The sequence below is a fragment of the Bufo bufo genome, chromosome 2 (assembly GCF_905171765.1).
Source record: "Bufo bufo chromosome 2, aBufBuf1.1, whole genome shotgun sequence".
In the NCBI taxonomy this organism is placed as follows: Eukaryota; Metazoa; Chordata; class Amphibia; order Anura; family Bufonidae; genus Bufo; species Bufo bufo.
The window spans coordinates 15,952,986-15,975,943 of record NC_053390.1 but is presented as its reverse complement, the minus strand read 5'-3'; the positions used below and the strand labels follow the sequence as shown (position 1 = coordinate 15,975,943).

The 22,958-nt window shown below is 45.4% G+C and overlaps 1 protein-coding gene across 1 annotated transcript; it reads left to right on the top strand.

Annotated features, from left to right (window-relative positions):
• Positions 1 to 1,221: 1,221 nt before the first annotated feature.
• Positions 1,222 to 22,902, top strand: LOC120990631 (zinc finger protein OZF-like). The gene is made up of 3 exons (XM_040419550.1): positions 1,222 to 1,336; positions 4,228 to 5,205; positions 22,463 to 22,902. The coding sequence occupies exons 1-3, from the start codon at positions 1,273 to 1,275 to the stop codon at positions 22,900 to 22,902; spliced, it is 1,482 nt and encodes a 493-aa protein (XP_040275484.1). The 5' UTR covers positions 1,222 to 1,272.
• Positions 22,903 to 22,958: the final 56 nt, after the last annotated feature.

Sequence of the window (22,958 nt, the reverse complement as noted above, 5' to 3'; positions counted from 1 at the left end):
TACACTGTTGGGCCGTTATAGTAGAACACACTGTACTATGTAGAGACGTCCCATAAAGTATTATCACATATATGTTATTTAAAAATAGAGGCCTTTGTGCAATGAATGCATCCGTGTAATTGTGTCATATATCAGAGCTTCTGTATGAGAAGTATATCATGAAACCTCCAACAAGAGGCTGAAACATGATGTGTCTCCGCTCTATCACTTAATGCAAATGACCGTCAGATCTTGTGCTCTGAATCCATTAATCATCATTCCATGAACGTCATAAAAAATGCAAAGGAAGCAAATGTATAAAAACATGGAGTCCATAGGTATATAAAAACACCATCGGTATCATACCAAGCCCACAAAAAATTTAATCCAAAAATCCAGTGATCTCGGAGGCCCCGTTCCTGTCCAGCAGGGCGGCAGTCTCTCTCACCAGATATTTTTCTATTTTCCTCATTCACCATAACAGCTCCTCAGGAGAAAGGAAAGGAGACTTAGAAGGGGATGTAGATGTAGATATTTCTCCAACACCTCAGTGCCTGGTGGAGAAGAGACTGGGAGAAGTTGTTTTACTTTCTCCATGTACTTTGACTGATGAAGGTCTTCACTGTGGGTTCTCTCTAAAAATGTACCTTATAAGCAGAGGTGTCATTGTGCCAGGATGAGACCCTGGCATCTTTTTTTATTGGTATGGTGAAAGAGGGCGCTGTATAAACAATCCCCCCCTCCCCCCAGGCCTTGCCATGTATCTTCATCCTCAGAAGTTACTGTTGTGGAGTAGGAGCTGTCGCCCCACTGCCTGCCACCTGTTCTCATAGACCAGGTGTTACTTCAGGCCTATGGCCTGCCAGGTGCTGGACCTCGGCACAGGTAGTGAGCAGCAGAACATTGATCACTAAACCTAGAAGTGAAGGAGCTGAGAGAAGAGTCTGATCTATAGACAGATCTACAGGAGGCCATGTATATAGTCACTGTGTGCTTGTGTCTCCACAGATGGATCCAGGAGGAGAAATCCACCAGAGAGATGTCCCCGTCCTCTGTATTCCCAGGACTGTCCAGAGGAGAAGGTCTCAGAAAACCCTCAGGTAGATGGAGCTGAGCCCTATACACATCTATATAGGGGGGTCCTGCAGTCATAGAGGGGTCATAGATTGTGGGGGTCTCTTCTGTGGATCTGTTAGATTTCCCACCTGTCTGCTGTATTGTACTGAATTGTTACAGATGACAAATCAGGGGGAAGATCTGACTGATATTAAAGTGGAGGATGAAGAAGAGAGGATGATGGGCGATCCCCCGTGTAAGAGTGAGGTGGAGGAGGACATTCCAGGAGATGTCACCACAGGTATGGAATCATGAATGGAGAAAGTGACTTCAGGTTCTGTCCTTGGTGCCTTCAGGGCAGGAGGAGAATCTGATCACCGTCTGCTGCTCTCTGATTGGAGATGTCCCCATCACATCATGAAGTGTTCTCCTTATCCAGCTGACGGCGATCTCTGATCAGATTCTTCTCTGAGCCCGGCTGTTCCTGCAGGACATGGCGGTCAGTCACATCCACACACCCACTGGGGACTATGAGGGCACAGATTTTGTGTCTGTGCTATCATGGTGGATACATGTACACGGCATTGTGCAGGAATTACATGACATCAGTGACCTACAAGTACCTCATTGTACAGGAAAGGATTAACGATCACTTTGGTGTAGTAAAGAGATATTAAACAATCTGTACATTTTGGTGATTTTTCTCTAAAATGGTTAAAGGGGTTTTACAAGAAAGGAAAACAAAGAAAAATAACATAGCTTTATAAACAATATGACTTTTAAAGTCTCCCCTTTCACTTTCGGCTGCAGCTCCCCTTTTTGAGCGGCGGTCACGCCCCCACTTTAACAGATTGTGCCAGTTATTTCTTTAAACTCCCTTTATGACAGTAAAATGTGTTTATATTGTGCAAAAGTAATAAACCGATGTGAAAAACATTCTACATAAATGGTATCTACACATTTGTACCGTCACATAGAATAAAATCAATCAACAAAACCTTAACAATAAATTACATGTACCCTAAAAAGGTGCCATTAAAGAATACAACTCGTCACACAAAAAATACTCCCTCATATAGCCAGATCGTTAGAAATATATCTTGGAATCTGATAAAAAATACCAAAAAATGAGTAGTCATGTAATGACAATCAGACATGCTTAGTCTGGTCGTTAAGGGGTTAAAAATGTTTGGTTGTGTTTTTGACTTCCTTTCGGTGCACTCCAGTCTCCATGATTAGCAGGAAGCTCTTATGTCACATGCAGGAGCGGACTGGGATCTTAAATACATCCCCAAAAACTTCCACTGGCCGGCCATGAGGAGGGCTCAGGCTGCCCCCCTGGGCATCGGCCCACCGGGAAATTTCCCTGTAAGGTCTGATCCACCCCTGGTCACATGTGATTATTGTACAGACACAGACGTCTCAGTGATGGCCACCTGCACTCACAGGACACGTCATTAGCTCCACCTTCTTGATAGGACCCTCGTTCCTCTTAGAACATCCTGAGGTCTTAGTGTAATGGACCCAACAAGGTGCTGGGAACCTTTATTACAGGTTCTGATTGATGACCTCACTCTGTCTATTCCACTGCATCCTACAGATGTCTATAAACCTGAGGTCTGGGGACTGTGCGGCCCCTAGGTCATACAGACCGCATTGTCATGTCAGTAACTTCAACCTGAGACGTGCGCTTTCCTGTCTGATATTATGAGCATATTGTGACTCCAGTCAGAGAGTCGGAACCAAATTCAGCAGCTCACGATCCCCTTGCCGCTGCACAGGAAAGGGGCAATCCCCACAGCAAAATCCAATTAACTATTCCCAGCAGATGTGCTCGCTTCAGCCTCGTATTTTTATTCCAGAGAAAAAGGTCCATCAACAGGACGCGTTTCGGCTCATGTAGCCTTTCTCAACCGTCAGAGAGTGACAGTCCTGTATTCATGAGCTAAACTCAGTCTCTGTCCACTTATAGCTTAATTGAAAAGCTCTTTCAGTGCACCTCCTCCTCTGCTGCTGATATCTCACACATGCTCCATCAGATGACATCAGAAGCTGTAGTTCTACCCTGAAACTCCTACTGGAGCAAGGGGGATCTCTCACAGCGGCAAAACTGAAGCTTGTCCTGACCAGTGTGAGAGTTCAGTGGCAGCAGCAGGGGAGGAGGTACACTAAAAAGTGTCTGTCACTTAAGCTCTATGTGGGCATTACGGCATGGATTTTTCTAGTGAATCCACCATCTTCATCACGTCTAACAGATCTATTTAATAATGAATGCAGTTTGTGTTTAGAATTGTGGCGATAGATCATTTATAAGTTAACTTGTATTAATGTGATTCCCACTTAAAGGATAACTGTCATGTCTTCATAAAAAAATCTATTTTAGCATATGTTACTGCTGCAGCAGCATTATGCATAAAACAATCTTTAGTTTCTTCACATACCACCGTTTTCCTTGAAGTTTCCCCTTAGTTACGGCTGTCTTGAATCCTACAATATGAGGATCTTCTCAAGATGGCTCCTCTGCCAGTTCTCTGAGGCCAAAACTGCCTTCCCTTATTTCCCATACACACTTGCTGTAGACAGCAGTTTCCTGCTAGCCAATCAGATTGGATTACTGAAAGACACACCTCCCCACTCTAAAGCCTAATGCAGGCATGCAGTGTGTAGGACCGCCTATCTGACTTCTGTTTAAATTAAGTTGGAAGACAGATGAGCCCTAGCAACGGTCTTTTAAGGGAGCAGTGGAAAGGGACAGGAGACATTAATGAAAGCTGTTATTATAAGGTAATTACAGATCTTTTAGCAATCATTGACAGACTAACTCAGGTATACATGCCTAGCTCTAATAAACTAGCAAATAAAATAAAAATATGACAGTTATCCTTTAACATTGAAGGACCAAATGTGTTGTGAGAAGGTAGGCTCTGTTGCCAGACATGTCAACTTTTGCATTATATAAGTGGTGTGGGATATACACCAGAATCCTGGACTTTTTTTTAGAGTGTTACACAAAGCTTTATTAGGCCGGAATCCATTTTGGTGCAGTTTTTTGTACCAAAGTAGGAGTGTATTAAAAATGAATGAATTGTACCTCTAGTTCCTGCTGGATCCACTTCCAGCCAAAAATGAATGTTATGGGTTTGTCTACTTAGTAGTTTGAAAATCACAAGTTCTATTTTTTTCTTTTTACAGAACATCACAAAAATTTGAATGGAAATGTTATATTATCACTACATTTTAAAGCAGAAGCTGAAGATACCAGGCCGTGCTCTTCCGGAGAAAATCTCATTACCCTAAATGTAAAAACAGGACTTCACAGTACAGATCTACCATATAATCCCTCTAATCATAAGGAACCTTCTCCTGACCAATCACAGATTGTTACTACAAGTACCGGGCAGAAAGGAAGTGAAAGGTTTCAGTGTGGTAAAGAGTTCAGGAAAAGATCAAGACTTTCTACACACAGAAGAAGTTATACAGGAGAGAAGCCATACTCCTGTTCAGAATGTGGGAAGCGCTTTACAAATAAATCAAATCTTCTTACACATCAGATAATTCACACAGGAGAGAAACCATATTCATGTTCAGAATGTTTGAAGCGCTTCACAGTAAAATCAAGTCTTGTTAGACATGAGAGAATTCACACAGGAGAGAAGCCATATTCATGTTCAGAATGTGAGAAATGTTTTACACAAATATCACATCTTGCTACACATAAGAGATGTCACACAGGAGAGAAGCTATATTCATGTTCAGAATGTGGGAAGTGTTTTAGATATAAATCAGATTTAGTTAGACATGAGAGAATTCACACAGGAGAGAAGCTATTTTCATGTTTAGAATGTGGAAAATATTTTACAGATAAATCATATTTTCTTAGACATGAGAGAATTCACACAGGAGAAAAGCCATATTCATGTTCAGAATGTGAAAAATGTTTTTCGCATAAATCAGATTTCGTTAAACATGTGAGAATTCACACAGGAGAGAAGCCATATTCATGTTCTGAGTGTGGAAAATCTTTCACAGATAAATCAGATTTTGTTAGACATAAGAGAATTCACACAGGAGAGAGGCCGTACTCATGTTCAGAATGTGGGAAATGTTTTACCAAAAAATCACATCTTGTCACACATAAGAGAATTCACACAGGAGAGAGGCCGTATTCATGCTCAGAATGTGGGAAATGTTTTACCCAGAAGTCATGTCTTGTTAGACATGAGAGATGTCACACAGGACAGAAGCCATTTTCGTGCTCAGAGTGTGAGAAATGTTTTACTACTAAAGAGAAACTTAATAAGCATGAGAGAATTCACACAGGACAAAAGCTGTTTTGATGGAGGAGAAACTTTTGGCTTTAAACATCGATTTAAAATAAAATTTTAAATATGGGAAATGTTATAAGATCGGAAAAAAAAATTAAACCAGTGCTATTCACAGACTAGTCATGCAGCTTTTTTAGCTGTTAAAAAGCAGCTAAACTAGAAAAGTCACAGTCAAGTTGCAGTGGCACATGACTTGCATAGCGTTCTGTGGTGGCAAATTTGCATATTACCTGGCAACCAAATATCCAAGTGTTGGATTTATTTTTTGACTGTCGCAGGATATCGCATTGTGATTCTATTTCTCTGAGGTCAATTGTGACTGAGATCCAAGTATTGTGGATATAAGGAAGAGAAGAAGAGCCTTGTTTACTCCCAAAGCAGAGAAGATAAACTGTCCCCATGAACCTTGCTTCTTATCACTATTCACACCTCCACCCACACTGCAGGAGAGACCAGAGTGACATGGGGAAAAGTAACGACGCTCCATGGAATAGTTTTATAACGTATGTGGACATATTAATATTTCATCTTCATTTAAACAGTATTTATAGATAAAATAAACTCTTCTATTTGCTCCACGACAGCGTCACCATTGTCACTGACAGACATTGCCTTCTTGGCTCATATTATACTTTCTCCTCACGCTGTGACCTTCATTGCTCCTACAGACTAACCCTCCTGTGCGGTGACTATATCACTGATTTATCTGACTAGTCGATCTGTGATAATTAACCCCATATATACATTCCTGCCGTTTAATAGTAAACCTATTTAGATACTGGAGCTGAGTGATATGTCGGTGGTGGGAATCGCTGGTGGTGTCATATCTGTTAATTAACCCCTGAATAATGCCAACATGAAGTCCGTGACCAAGTGATGCTCATATATGTGTTTCATATGTATCCTCACTTCATCTTTATTACCTGCAGAGCACGGCACGTTGATGAATAATTCTTATTTTGTACAGTCATTGACCAAAAAAAAATGACACACACAAGAAGGATTTGTTGGAATGGAATGAAACTTTGATTGTGTGAATGTAAAGTTGCTTTATTATGACCACCATCTATCATTCAGAGTAATATCTGTATGCAGCTAAATGGGCTGGGAGTGACTCAATAAGGTCCTGGTAGGTTGTCACAGGTATCTGGAGCCATGCTGACATCAATGCATCCCTCACCTGCTGGAGGGGGTGTAGGAGAGTGAACATGATGATTGAGGTGGTCCCTCAGATGCTCAATTGGGTTCAAGTCTGGGGTATTAGGGGGCCAGGATAGTACTTTAAAGTCTTGGTCATGCTCTTACAACCATTGTTAGACATTTCTAGTTGTGTGACAAGTCGCATTGTCTTGCGGGAAGATCCAATCCACCATAGGGAAGACAATCATCATGTATTGATGTATGTGATCTGCAAGGATGGATTCTTACCCAAAATCAGTTGAGAGTGCCTTCCACATGGATCAGTGGGCCCAGAGAATGCCATGAAAACATTCCTCAGACCATAATGCTGCCACCTCCAGCTTGTGTTCTTCCAGCAGTGGAGGCAGGGCATTGGTCCTTTGATGTTTCTCGCCTGAGATTCCAATGTCCATCTGTTCGATGAAGCAGAAAATGTGACTAATCAGAGAAGGAAACCCTTTGCCAAAGAGCGGGGGTCCACTTCTGATACTGCAGTGAAAATGGAATCCTTTTCTGCCGATGCAACTTCATTATCAGAGGTGTGGTCACCATCCGTCTGTTTAGAAGCCCCATATACAGTTAGTTTCACTGAACTGCTGTTTAAGCCACAAGCCTGTAGCCCCATGGTTAATTTTGGTCGTGAGCTGCTCCACTTCATAGCCAATGTTCACCTCTCATATCAATGGCTCCACAATTTCTATGTCACTTATTTGCAATGGTGCCATTTGTCCACAGCACGGGAACAGTTCACAAACTGCGCAGTTTCAGAAATACTGCTATCCCTCGACCTGAAAGGCAATAATCATACGTTTTTGCAGCTCTGATGAAACGCCCCTTTTACCCCTGACAGCAATAAGGGATATTCTGAGGCAGCTCGCCACACGTGACTTCCTTCATGAGCTACACCCTGCTAACATTGAAAGTATATATAGTACAAAAACTACTACTGTATACTTTAGATTTAGAACCTTTCACTTTCTTCACATTTTGTTAAGTTGTGGTCTTCAGCTAAAATTTTTTTTTTTTAAAAATGATGTTTTCCCCATCATTCTGCACTCAGTACCTCATAATGAGAAATTGAAAACACAATTTTACTAATTTGTGCAAATCTATTAAAAAGGAAAAACTATAATTTTGTAAGGACATTCAGTATTCAGACCCTTTGCTGTGACACTTGATATTTGGCTCTGGGGCCTGGCATTTCTCTTTTTCATCTTTGAAATGTTTCTACTCCTTGATCAGAGTCACCCGTGGTAGATTCAGTTGATTGGACATAATTTGGAGAGACAAATCGCTGTCTATCTAAGGTCTCAGAGCTGACAATGCATATCAGAGACCAGGTCATGAGTAGTGATGAGCGGCAGGGGCAATATTTCACAAATATTTTATAGAATATTTGTCATATATTCGAGAATTCGCTATTATTTTCTTGATTGCGAAAATCGGCAATGTAATATTCACGTAAAGCGCGCGCAATACAGGCGTGGGTCACTTTTGCTACATTTTCAAAGCTGCTAGAAATTTCCTGAGACTGGAGAAAGTGGTTGGCATGGCAGAACATTAAAAATTAGTTTTATATGCAGATAGAGTGCTCCAATATATTCGCAATTCCGCTAATCAGCAATTAATGATGCGCATATTTTGCCGCAATACGTGAAACTTCACATTTTAGCAGGTCTGCATGTATGTATGGACAGCAGAGCCTATCACACTACCTAACACCCTGCACTGGAACCTATCAGCTACACTAGATCAGGATATAACCTACACTGACTATCTGTATTATACTGTATATATAAGCTATCGAACTATCTATCTAATGTAGTGTGGAAAGCACAGAGCACAGCAATGACACTGCTCTCTCTCTCAGAACTTAAAAAAACTGTAGAAAATGGCTGCTGGGGAGTTTCCTATATAGTAAGGGGTAGGCAACTTTCCTATTGGTTGCTAGGGATGTTACTAAGCTCAGACAAAGACATTGCAGACTTTTCATTGGCCCACAAGCAAGAAGCAGGGAGGGATCATGGGTTCAGATGAAAAAAAAATCTAGAATATTCAAAAAAAAGAATATATAGCACTATAGTTTAAATATTCGCAAATTCTCAAAGTCCCTATATTTGCGATTAATATTCACTATTCGGATATTCGCACCTTTTTTTTGCAGGGCCACGGAACGGAGCAAAGGATGCGGACAGCACACGGAGCGCTGTCCACATTTTTGGCAGCCCCATTGAAGTGAATGGGTCCGCACTCGAGCCGCAAAAATGGGCTTGGATGCAGACCCGAAAAACGGTTGTGTGCATTAGGCCTAAATGGGAGAAACTTCCAGATGGTCAACCATCATTGCAGCACTCCAGAAAGAAACCTCTCTTCAGTAAAAGACACATGAAAACTTGCAAAAAGCCCCCAAAGGAATCTCAGACTGTGAGAGACATGATTCTCTGGTCTGATGATTGGTTCAAGAGTGAATGTTTTGGCCTCAATTTATCATGTCTGGAGGAAACCAGGCCCTACTCATCATCTGCCCAATATCATCCCTACAGTGAAGCATGGTGATGGCAGCATTATGCTGGGGGGGACAAGGAGACTGGTCAGGGTGGCAGGAAAGCTGAATGGAGCAAAGTACAGAGATATTCTTAATCAAAACCTGATCCAGAGCTCTCTGGACCTCATCTGGAACAATCTCAATCAGCTATTATCAACCATGTTCATGTATCTAAGCTCCTGGCAGTACAGTATGTGTAGGCAAGAGACTCTAAACTCCGTGAGTATCTAAGCTCTTGGCAATGCAGTGTGTGGAGGCAGGAGACTCTAAGCTCCGTGAGGATCTAAGCTCTTGGAAATGCAGTGTGTGGAGGCAGGAGACTCTAAGCTCCGTGAGTATCTAAGCCCCTGGCAGTGCAGTGTGTGGAGGCAGGAGACTCTAAGCTCTGTGTGTATCTAAGCTCCTAGCAGTGTAGGGTGTATCTAAGCTCCTGTCAGTGCAGTGTGTGGAGTCAGGAGACTCTGAGCTCCGTATGTATCTGAGCTCCTGGCAGTGCAGTGTGTGGAGGCAGGAGACTCTGAGCTCCATGTGTATCTAAGCTCCTGTCAGTGCAGTGTGTGGAGGCAGGAGACTCTGAGCTCCGTATGTATCTAAGCTCCTGTCAGTGCAGTGTGTGGAGGCAGGAGACTCTGAGCTCCATGTGTATCTAAGCTCCTGGCAGTGCAGTGTGTAGAGGCAGGAGACTCTGAGCTCCGTGTGTAACCGAGAGTCCTCGGTTTATATTTATATTTCCATCCTTATTATATATATCCTAGGTTCCCCAAGTGAGCCATCTACATTTATTTTAGAAGATACTTTAAACAGTATTAGACAGTCTGGTCTGACCTGGAGGTATGGTTCTCTGCGTAACAGAGCCTGGATTTCTGAAATCCTCCTTGCTGTAGCAAATGTGACAATAACCAACACCGTCCAAGACAGGAATTTCAAAAGAGCATTCTGGAGTGATTCAAATGGAGAAGCGTAAAGCTAAAGAGAGATCCAGGTGAGGACAAGGTGGTCTTATTGTTGGTCGCAAGTTTCTCACTGCTCTGAGAAATCTCCTTATTAAATAATTTCCTGTAAACATATTTTTATGAACAAAATTAATTGCTGAAAACTGCAGTTTTAGAGTAGCTGGCTTAAAGGTGGCTGGTGTTTTCTCTGCCAAGAGTTTTGATTACTGCAGAAAAAAGTCCAAGTTGCCAAAAGGAAGTATTTTCAGCCTCCAGGCCAAAAGTTGCAGTCTGTGAGGAGCTGGAGATGAAAAAAGCCTTTCTGAAGGAGCAGATCGTGGGTCACTAGAAGTTTCCAGAACTGTTCTTGAGAGAGTTTCATCAATAAAGCAAACAAATCTCTTCAAGGCCAAAAGGGAATTACCACAATCGCGTCTGGTCGCTCTGCCTATATTTTGGCCACCACCCTCTGTATTATTGGCAGAGGAGGAAAGATGTAGAAGGAGATTTTTTCACTGCAGAGAGAGGGCATTTACCGCGTACTGGAGATCCTTTCTGTAAACAGAGCAAAATAGTGGCAGTTTCGAATTCTCACTGGTTGCCATTAGATCGATTTTTGGCTCTCCAACTCCACTGATGATCTGGTGGAACATTGTCTGATTGAGTCACCATTCTCCCGGCTTTAAAATGGTTCATACATAGTAACATAGTTTTTAAGGCTGAAAAAAGTCCTCTGCCCATCCAGTTTAGTCTGTTATCCTGCAAGTTGATCCAGAGGAAGGCAAAAAACCACTGAGGTAAAAGCCAATTTTCCCAATTTTAGCAGAAAAAAAGTTTCTTTCCGACTCCAATCAGGCATCAGAATAACTCCCTGGATCAACAACCCCTCTCTAGTAGCTATAGCCTGTAATATTATTACGCTCCAGAAATACATCCAGGCCCCTCTTGAATTCCTTTATTGTACTCACCATCACCACCTCCTCAGGCAGAGAGTTCCATAGTCTCACTGCTCTTACCGTAAAGAATCCTTTTCTATGTTTGTGTACAAACCTTCTTTCCTCCAGACGCAGAGGATGTCCCCTCGTCACAGTCACAGTCCTGGGGATAAATAGATGATGGGATAGATCTCTGTACTGACCCCTGATATATTTATACATAGTTATTAGATCTCCCCTCAGTCGTCTTTATTCTAAAGTGAATAACACTAATTTTTACAATCTTTCTGGGACCTGTAGTTCACCCATTCCAGTTATTACTTTGGTTGCCCTTCTCTGAACCCTCTCCAGCTCTGCTATGTCTGCCTTGTTCACAGGAGCCCAGAACTGTACACAGTACTCCATGTGTGGCCTGATTAGCGATGTGTAAAGTGGCAGGACTATGTTCTCATCACCAGCATCTATGGCCCTTTTGACTCAGTACATCTGCTTGAGTGTTGTTGGCACTTCTGATGTGTACAGCTGAGATTTTGACAGAATGTCACTATGCCCAGTTCATGATTTTCTGACACTGTTTCGCCAGTGTCATTGACCTGGGGTCCCCTTGCTTGTTGAGGTGGAACACACAGATATGATTGCCTGTCTGTATTTTTATTTCTTTGTTCACCACAAGTTGAAAGTGTTTCAGGCCCAGATATATCACTTTCATCTCCCTCATATTGCATGAAAGGCAGCGATCCTGGGACTGCCACGATCCTTGTCTCCAAAGATGGTCTAAATGGGCTCCCCAGTCCAAGGCTGATGCTTCTGTTGTCAATATCTTGGGTTGTGCCAGTCTGAATGATCTGCCTCAAGTGAGATTGGTTTTGACAAGCCACAATTTAAGGCTCACACTAACCTAAATGAGAAGACACATGTACCTGTCCAGACCTAACAGGCATTTGTCCCAGACTGTCAGAATGTTCCTCTGTAATAGGCTGAAATGAGCCTTGGCCCATGGTACTACCTCTTCTCTGATGTTTGTTTGTGGTGAAGCCGGAAGCTGACAAACAGATCTTCTTATTTTCTGAATCTTCTCTAAAGGAAGATCATCATCATGCTTTCTGAATTTAGAACACATACTAGAAACTGGATGCTAGTAGTTCGACTGAGCACCGACTTTCTCCAATTTATGAAGAATCCGTATCTCTCGAGAAGATCTAATGCTGTTGTTTAGTGCTGGAGAAGGAGCTCTGACAAATACATCAGGAACCGTCTAGATAAGGAATTATTTGGATGCCTTGAAGTCACCAGTATTTTCGTAAATACCAGGGTTGCACACATGATCCGGAGCAGAAGATATTGTGAACTTATAGTGGACCGTAGGAAGAACAACAGCTACCGCAAGTATTTCTTGTGCTCTTTTTTTATGAGTACATGCAGATAGGCATCTGCCAGATCAAGTTTGACCATGAAATTTCATTGTTGGATAATAGCCATAGCCAACCTTATGGATTCCATCTTGAAAAAGATTTTCTTCAGATACTTGTTTAGAAATAGAAGATGTATCATTAGTCTCCATCTGCCATCTGGTTTGGGAACCGCAAAAAGAATTAACTCCAAAATTCCGCTTGGTCACTTCTTTTAGGACTTATTTTGCTAGAAACTTGGACTCTAGGTCTTGAACATGATGTTTTCCTGCCGACATGGTGACTAGAGATGAGCAAAGTTTAGAAAAATTTAATTTGGCTGCCTTGCCAAACTTCAACAAGAAATTATATTTGTTACGAATTAGTCCGTCACAAAACGCTTTCCATTGCATGGCGCAATGAATGATAATGGTGATCGCGCCACTCCCTGTCATTTAACCCCTCAGATGCCGCATTCAACACTGATCGCGGTATCTGTGACTCAGATTTAGTCGTTCAGGGATTCAGGGGATGACAGATGCCGTGCGTGCCCAGCATGATCAAGTGGAGAGGTCATCACGCTTTCCGCAGGTCCTTTGGCGGGCTTTCTTCAATCAAGACTGGAGCAGATAGTCTCTCTGCGAGCAAGTGGATGACATGGGTATAAATTTTTATTTTCAGCCACCATTTTAGGAAAAATAGATTTGCTATCACAAAGCATAAGTAAATTTGGCTTTGTGGTGATTTGAAGTTTTCCTGAAATTCAAATCAAAGTACACTTGGGATACTTTGATTCGTTCGACACTAATACTGACAGGGTTTTGAACTCTAGTGCGTAACCTTCTTGGACTGTGGACAAGACCCAGAAATCGGTGGTGACATTTGCTAAAGGTGAGTGAATTCTTGCAATCTGGCACCTACAGGCGGCAGAGCAAGGCTGGTTTCAGAACTGGCTTTTCTTGTATTTCTTGGTTCCCAGCGGCAGCCCTGGAACCTCTGTAACGTTACCTTCCAAACCCGCGGTAGGTTTGACTATTTCTCTTTGTGGTGAAAAGGCTGTGGCATGAATTCCATTGGAACCTAGGGAAGAGAATTGCCTTCACTAAGATTTTGCAAGACATCTTTAAGTTCTTCGCCAAACAAGCTAGAGGAATGGAAGGGCAGAGAACAAAAATGTCACTTGAAGGCTACATCTCCCAACCATGGTTTTATCCAGAGAACCCATCAACCAGAATTAACAGCCCCAGTGTGTCTACCAGAAAATCACAAAGAATATCTCCCGCCAATTTTAAACTGGACAAATCTTCCAAAGATTTTTTCTCTTGAGTCTCCATCCAGTAAGTCTTGACCAATTTCACTTAAAGGGGTTCTCCAGGAATTAAGAAAATTAAAATATTTAAATATGACTTTATTATAAATATATTCCCAAATAATTCACGGAGAAGGTTTGTGAAAGTGTATGAAACTGCTACTTTTATTAGTATACACTAAAAACAGGGGAAACAGGAGTGAGAACCTAATGAAAAATTCCCCATATGGAACAGTGCAACTAATTGACACTCAGAAGACACATAGGCCATGAGCTACAAGGGTTGGCTAGAATTAGGTATTGGACAAATACCTTCGCCACCCACTACTGCCAACAGGAGAATGTATTTGTGCTCAACTGGTGAACAATAACCTCCACAATGCTCAGATGGGTGTGATATTGTTAAACACACCACTTGACGTTCACTGAGCTCAGGAGGTAACAGCACCAGGAATGAATGTGTACATAATAACACTGCGGCCAAAACCATGTCAGTAGGTAAGCTCAACGCGTTTCATCTACATTAGATTCATCAGGAGCAGGACTGACTGGCTGTAGAACATGTGAGTATTGCTGTACATCAGCTGTCCCACCGGCGTGGTGACAACCTCCGGCGTTAGTTCGGCCGTGAAGCAGCGGCCGAATGCACTTCATTTTAAGGAGAAGGTCCCTCCCTCCTCATGACGCGGGAATCCAGTGCAGACGAATCACAGGCCAGGGGGCGGCAACCACCGCCTGTCAGCTCCCGGCATGGATCCGGCCGCACAGAGTAGACGATTGCCCCATGTGTAAACAGGTATGAAGAGGCAAAATAAGGCAGGGGACAGTTCCAGGGGAAAAAAGGGTGAACAGATCAATGGGAGAAGGGAAAGGGAGCATACAATCTGTTACTCAAAGCATTGCTGAAGTCCAGACATATAAAGTTAGTCGAGGACCCCCCAGCAACACCGCTCAACATGTGGGAATGTATAATACCAGGGATTTGATTATATATAAATCCTGTTACAGAGATGAAACATGTGACCTAACCGGAGGGCAAATAGTAAAATGTCCCCCAACATATAAATGTAACGGAATCCACATGCCACCAATTACATGGATACCAACAACGTACTGATGATATGTAGCAAACGTTGTCAGAAACCTAGCAGACCACACATCAATCAATAAAGCTAACATAGGAGATATGATCATTGAGTCCATGAGGCCACAGGGTCCCCAATTTGAAGGTCCACTGGGCCTCCTTCTGTAGGACTCTTTGATCTAAATAACCTCCACAAGGCGAAGACCATATCAACTCGATCTCCTAAAAGGATATTGCCCGTACGTCACCCGAGTGACAGGCATTGACATGACGGGCAACCGGGGTGTCAGCCATTTTGCGGACATCATTTAAATGCTCTCCGATGCGACGTCGAAACTCGCGTACGGTTTTGCCCACATACTGTAATCCGCTGGTACACGTAAGCAGGTATACCAACCCCCACAAATCTGCAATTGATAACCGTACAGATAACATAGGATTTATTTGTAAACGTGCTGCAGAATGTGGGGCCGGATTTAATAGAGTCGCACGCAATGCAGCTGCCACAGTGGTATATCCCTTTTAAAGGGGTTGTCCGGGTTCAGAGCTGAGGCTAGCATCGAAGCATTTCATGCTCCGATGTGCTCCCTTGCCCTGGGCTAGATCGCGCCGGGCACAGGCTCTTTTGTTTATCATAACACACTGCCGGGTGGAAACTTCCGTTTTACTGTCTAGGGCAGCGCTAAACCCCGCCCATCAGTGCCGGCTTCCTGGCAGCCCCATGGAGAGCCCCGGTACGTCACCGGAACTCCTAAAAATGCCTTTGCCCTGCGCGATTTAGAGCAGGGCAAAGGAGAGTATCGGAGAATGAACTGCTCCGATGCTCAAGTCAGGGGGGCTGCCTGGGTGAAAATGGAGGTGTGTCCATGTTCATCTCTGAACCCTGACAACCCCTTTAAGGGATTCGTCAGCCAAGTGGATGACACTGGTGTCTGAAAAAAATCTGTGGCAGAAGCGATCTTTAAGATTGCGACCTCTTCGGTACGTGACTAGGGATGAGCGAACCCGAACTGTATAGTTCGGGTTCGTACCGAATTTTGGGGTGTCCGTGACATGGACCCGAACCCGAACATTTTCGTAAAAGTCCGGGTTCGGGTTCGGTGTTCGGCGCTTTCTTGGCGCTTTTTGAAAGGCTGCAAAGCAGCCAATCAACAAGCGTCATACTACTTGCCCCAAGAGGCCATCACAGCCATGCCTACTATTGGCATGGCTGTGATTGGCCAGTGCAGCATGTGACCCAGCCTCTATATAAGCTTGGGTCACGTAGCGCTGCACGTCACTCTGCTGTTACAAGCATAGGGAGAGGTTGCAGCTGCGACGTTAGGGCGAGATTAGGCAGATTAACTCCTCCAAAAGACTTCATTCAGTGATCGATCTACAGCTGTGGATCATTGAACTGCTTCTATTCAATTGCTCACTGTTTTTAGGCTGCCCAGAGCTTTTTTCAGTCACTTTTTTCTGGGGTGATCGGCGGCCATTTTGTGGCTTGTGGTGCGCCAGCACAAGCTATCACCAAGTGCATTTAACCATCAATAGTGTGGTTATATTTTGCTATATCCTACATCAGGGTCAAGCTTTCATCAAGTGCATTTAACCATCAATAGTGTGGTTATTTTTTGGCCATATACTACATCAGGGGCAAGTTGAGCCTGTCACCCAGCGCCTAAAAAATAGGCCTCACATTTATATTCATCCAAATCTGTACTGTTTTAGCTGGTCAAGTTATTTTTAGTGACCGTCAAAGCACAGTTGTTGTTCTGGGTTGAAAAACAATTCCCAAATTTGCAATTCACAAAATTAGTGGTTTCTGCTGTATCAGGCCTACTTTAAATCTATCCCTAAAAGGGTATATTAGATTCAAGGTGCTGATAGGGTCATTCTCAAAAACTTAACACACACGCTACAGTGCAGATCCAAGTCTAATTCTGTGATTAAACGTATACCTGTCACCCAGCGCCTAAAAAATAGGCCTCACATTTATATTCAGCTAAATCTGTCATTACTGGTGTGCCTGTATTAGTGTAATACGGTACCTAAATAGATAGCCAGATAGTGTTAGGTGTCTGTAAAAAAAGGCCTGAATTTTAATTCAATACATTGGCCCGAATAATATTTTTCTTATTGTGGTGAACGGTAACAATGAGGAAAACATCTAGTAAGGGACGGGGACGTGGACATGGTCGTGGTGGTGTTAGTAGACCCTCTGGTGCTGGGAGAGGACGTGGCCGTTCTGCCACAGCCACACGTCCTAGTGTACCAACTACCTCAGGTCCCAGTAGCCGCCAGAATTTACAGCCATATTTGGTGGGGCCCAATGCCGTTCTAAGGATGGTAAGGCCTGAGCAGGTACAGGCATTAGTCAATTGGGTGGCCGACAGTGCATCCAGCACGTTCACATTATCTCCCACCCAGTCTTCTGCAGAAAGCGCACAGATGGCGCATGAAAACCAAGCCCATCAGTCTGTCACATCACCCCCATGCATATCAGGGAAACTGTCTGAGCCTCAAGTTATGCAGCAGTCTCTTATGCTGTTTGAAGACTCTGCTGGCAGGGTTTCCCAAGGGCATCCACCTAGCCCTTCCCCAGGGGTGGAAGAGAGAGAATGCACTAACGCACAACAACTTATGTTTCCTGATGATGAGGACATGGGAATACCACCTCAGCACGTCTCTGATGATGACGAAACACAGGTGCCAACTGCTGCGTCTTTCTGCAGTGTGCAGACTGAACAGGAGGTCAGGGATCAAGACTGGGTGGAAGACGATGCAGGGGACGATGAGGTCCTAGACCCCACATGGAATGAAGGTCGTGCCACTGACTTTCACAGTTCAGAGGAAGAGGCAGTGGTGAGACCGAGCCAACAGCGTAGCAAAAGAGGGAGCAGTGGGCAAAATCAGAACACCCGCCGCCAAGAGACTCCGCCTGCTACTGACCGCCGCCATCTGGGACCGAGCACCCCAAAGGCAGCTTCAAGGAGTTCCCTGGCATACCACTTCTTCAAACAATGTGCTGACGACAAGACCCGAGTGGTTTGCACGCTGTGCCATCAGAGCCTGAAGCGAGGCATTAACGTTCTGAACCTTAGCACAACCTGCATGACCAGGCACCTGCATGCAAAGCATGAACTGCAGTGGAGTAAACACCTTAAAAACAAGGAAGTCACTCAGGCTCCCCCTGCTACCTCTTCTGCTGCTGCCGCCTCGGCCTCTTCTGCTGCTGCCGCCGCCTCGGCCTCTTCCTCCGCCTCTGGAGAGACGTTGGCACTTGCCGCCCAGCAAACATGGGATGTACCACCAACACCACCACCTGCGTCACCAAGCATCTCAACCATGTCACACGGCAGCGTTCAGCTCTCCATCTCACAAACATTTGAGAGAAAGCGTAAATTCCCACCTAGCCACCCTCGATCCCTGGCCCTGAATGCCAGCATTTCTAAACTACTGGCCTATGAAATGCTGTCATTTAGGCTGGTGGACACACACAGCTTCAAACAGCTCATGTCGCTTGCTGTCCCACAGTATGTTGTTCCCAGCCGGCACTACTTCTCCAAGAGAGCCGTGCCTTCCCTGCACAACCAAGTGTCCGATAAAATCAAGTGTGCACTGCGCAACGCCATCTGTGGCAAGGTCCACCTAACCACAGATACGTGGACCAGTCAGCACGCCCAGGGACGCTTTATCTCCCTAACTGCACACTGGGTAAATGTAGTGGCGGCTGGGCCCCAGGCAGAGAGCTGTTTGGCGCACGTCCTTCCGCCGCCAAGGATCGCAGGGCAACATTCTTTGCCTCCTGTCTCCTCCTCCTCCTACTCAGCTTCCTCCTCCTCTTCTTCCACCTGCTCATCCAGTCAGCCACACACCTTCACCACCAACTTCAGCACAGCCCGGGGTAAAGGTCCGCAGGCCATTCTGAAACTCATATGTTTGGGGGACAGGCCCCACACCGCACAGGAGTTGTGGCGGGGTATAGAACAACAGACCGACGAGTGGTTGCTGCCGGTGAGCCTCAAGCCCGGCCTGGTGGTGTGCGATAATGGGCGAAATCTCGTTGCAGCTCTGGGACTAGCCGGTTTGACACACATCCCTTGCCTGGCGCATGTGCTGAATTTGGTGGTGCAGAAGTTCATTCGCAACTACCCCGACATGTCAGAGCTGCTGCATAAAGTGCGGGCCGTCTGTTCGCGCTTCCGGTGTTCACATCCTGCCGCTGCTCGCCTGTCGGCCTTCCCGCTCACCGCCTCATATGCGACGTGCCCACCAGGTGGAACTCCACCTTGCACATGCTGGACAGACTGTGCGAGCAGCAGCAGCAGGCCATAGTGGAGTTTCAGCTGCAGCACGCACGGGTCAGTCGCACTGCGGATCAGCCCCACTTCACCACCAATGACTGGGCCTCCATGCGAGACCACCTGTGTGCCCTGTTGCGCTGTTTCGAGTACTCCACCAACATGGCCAGTGGCGATGACGCCATTATCAGCGTTACAATACCACTTCTATGTCTCCTTGAGAAAACACTTAGGGCAATGATGGAAGAGGAGGTGGCCCAGGAGGAGGAGGAGGAAGAGGGGTCATTTTTAGCACTTTCAGGCCAGTCTCTTCGAAGTGACTCAGAGGGAGGTTTTTTGCAACAGCAGAGGCCAGGTACAAATGTGGCCAGACAGGGCCCACTACTGGAGGACGAGGATGAGGAGGAGGTGGAGGAGGATGAGGATGAAGCAGGTTCACAGCAGGCTGGCACCCAACGCAGCTCGGGCCCATCGCTGGTGCGTGGCTGGGGGGAAACGCAGGACGATGACGATACGCCTCCCACAGAGGACAGCTTGTCCTTACCTCTGGGCAGCCTGGCACACATGAGCGACTACATGCTGCAGTGCCTGCACAACGACAGCAGAGTTGCCCACATTTTATCGTGTGCGGACTACTGGGTTGCCACCCTGCTGGATCCACGGTACAAAGACAATGTGCCCACCTTACTTCATGCACTGGAGCGTGATAGTAAGATGCGCGAGTACAAGCGCACGTTGGTAGACGCGCTACTGAGAGCATTCCCAAATGTCACAGGGGAACAAGTGGAAGCCCAAGGCGAAGGCAGAGGAGGAGCAAGAGGTCGCCAACGCAGCTGTGTCACGGCCAGCTCCTCTGAGGGCAGGGTTAGCATGGCAGAGATGTGGAAAAGTTTTGTCACCACGCCACAGCTAACTGCACCACCACCTGATACGGAACGTGTTAGCAGGAGGCAACATTTCAATAAGATGGTGGAACAGTACCTGTGCACACCCCTCCACGTACTGACTGATGGTTCGGCCCCATTCAACTTCTGGGTCTCCAAATTGTCCACGTGGCCAGAGCTAGCCTTTTATGCCTTGGAGGTGCTGGCCTGCCCGGCGGCCAGCGTTTTGTCTGAACGTGTATTCAGCACGGCAGGGGGCATCATTACAGACAAACGCAGCCGCCTGTCTACAGCCAATGTGGACAAACTGACGTTCATAAAAATGAACCAGGCATGGATCCCACAGGACCTGTCCATCCCTTGTGCAGATTAGACATTAACTACCTCCCCTTAACAATATATTATTGTACTCCAGGGCACTTCCTCATTCAATCCTATTTTTATTTTCATTTTACCATTATATTGCGGGGCAACCCAAAGTTGAATGAACCTCTCCTCTGTCTGGGTGCCGGTGCCTAAATATGTGACAGTGGCCTGTTCCAGTGGTGGGTGATGTGAAGCCTGATTCTCTGCTATAACATGAAGACTGATTCTGTGCTGACATGAAGCCAGATTCTCTGTTACGGGACCTCTCTCCTCTGCCTGGGTGCCTGGGCCTAAATATGTGACAGTGGCCTGTTCCAGTGGTGGGTGACGTGAAGCCTGATTCTCTGCTATGACATGAAGACTGATTCTGTGCTGACATGAAGCCAGATTCTCTGTTACGGGACCTCTCTCCTCTGCCTGGGTGCCGGGGCCTAAATATGTGACAGTGGCCTGTTCCAGTTGTGGGTGACGTGAAGCCTGATTCTCTGCTATGACATGAAGACTGATTCTCTGCTGACATGAAGCCAGATTCTCTGTTACGGGACCTCTCTCCTCTGTCTGGGTGCCGGGGCCTAAATATGTGACAGTGGCCTGTTCCAGTGGTGGGTGACGTGAAGCCTGATTCTCTGCTATAACATGAAGACTGATTCTGTGCTGACATGAAGCCAGATTCTCTGTTACGGGACCTCTCTCCTCTGCCTGGGTGCCTGGGCCTAAATATGTGACAGTGGCCTGTTCCAGTGGTGGGTGACGTGAAGCCTGATTCTCTGCTATGACATGAAGACTGATTCTGTGCTGACATGAAGCCAGATTCTCTGTTACAGGACCTCTCTCCTCTGCCTGGGTGCCGGGGCCTAAATATGTGACAGTGGCCTGTTCCAGTGGTGGGTGACGTGAAGCCTGATTCTCTGCTATGACATGAAGACTGATTCTGTGCTGACATGAAGCCAGATTCTCTGTTACGGGACCTCTCTCCTCTGCCTGGGTGCCGGGGCCTAAATATGTGACAGTGGCCTGTTCCAGTGGTGGGTGACGTGAAGCCTGATTCTCTGCTATGACATGAAGACTGATTCTGTGCTGACATGAAGCCAGATTCTCTGTTACGGGACCTCTCTCTCCTCTGCCTGGGTGCCTGGGCCTAAATATGTGACAGTGGCCTGTTCCAGTGGTGGGTGACGTGAAGCCTGATTCTCTGCTATAACATGAAGACTGATTCTGTGCTGACATGAAGCCAGATTCTCTGTTACGGGACCTCTCTCCTCTGCCTGGGTGCCTGGGCCTAAATATGTGACAGTGGCTTGTTCCAGTGGTGGGTGACGTGAAGCCTGATTCTCTGCTATGACATGAAGACTGATTCTCTGCTGACATGAAGCCAGATTCTCTGCTATGGCATGAAGAGACTGATTCTCTGCTGACGTGAAGCCAGATTCTCTGCTATGGGACCTCTGTCCAATTGATATTGATTATTTTTTTTTATTTTTATTTTATTTTAATTCATTTCCCTATCCACATTTGTTTGCAGGGGATTTACCTACATGTTGCTGCCTTTTGCAGCCCTCTAGCTCTTTCCTGGGCTGCATTACAGCCTTTTTAGTGCCGAAAAGTTCGGGTCCCCATTGACTTCAATGGGGTTCGGGTTCGGGACGAAGTTCGGGTCGGGTTCGGATCCCGAACCCGAACATTTCCGGGAAGTTCGGCCGAACTTCTCGAACCCGAACATCCAGGTGTTCGCTCAACTCTACTTTTAAGCCTTATAACATCCCCAAAAAATAAAATATCATTCCCAAAATAATTCAAACATGAAGTAGACATATGGGGAATGTAAAGTCATCACAATTTTTTGGGGTATTACTATGTATTACAGAAGTAGAGAAACTGAAACTTTGAAATTTGCTAATTTTTCCAAATTTTTGGTAAATTAGGTATTTTTTTGTGCAAAAAAAAATAAAATTTTCTACTTCATTTTACCAGTGTCATGAAGTACAATATGTGACGAAAAAAAAATCTCAGAATGGCCTGGATAAGTCAAAGCGTTTTAAAGTTATTAGCACTTAAAGTGACACTGGTCAGATTTGCAAAAAATGGCCTGGTCCTAAGGTGAAAAAAGGCTGTGTCCTTAAGGGGTTAAGGAAAATAAATGCTAACCTTGAGGATTTAATTATCCATGACCAGCTCCTCGCTGTATGCCCTACAGACGTGAGACAGTTTGTGCTGGAGCGCAAGCCCCAGTCTGCCAAAGAAGCCGCTGAGCTGGCAGACATGTTTGTCGCAATCCAGGTGCCAGACATTCGCAAACCTGTAGTGGTGGACACTCGCCGGCCTATGGTTCCAGACATCCGCAAACCCCTAGTACCTGACAGCCGTAAACCTCCAGTACCCGACAAGGACAGAGCCGTGTCCCAGAACTGGAGCAAAGGCAGGCCTGCTGGTGTGAGCTGCGTCGCAGGCCCGGTCACACCAAGCAAACCTGTTATGCAGGGAAGCCAGCCCAACCACCTAGCCAGGCAGCTATCACCACAACATCGCCAAGCCCTAAGGGGGCCAACGCCTCCACACCCGCCTCATCTGCTGTATTGCTGGTCGGGGGATCAGATATACACGGCGGATCCCAGTATCACCAGTCCGTCATTGTGAACGGCCAGACTGTCATTGGATTCCGAGACACCGGTGCAGATGTCACCTTGGTCCGT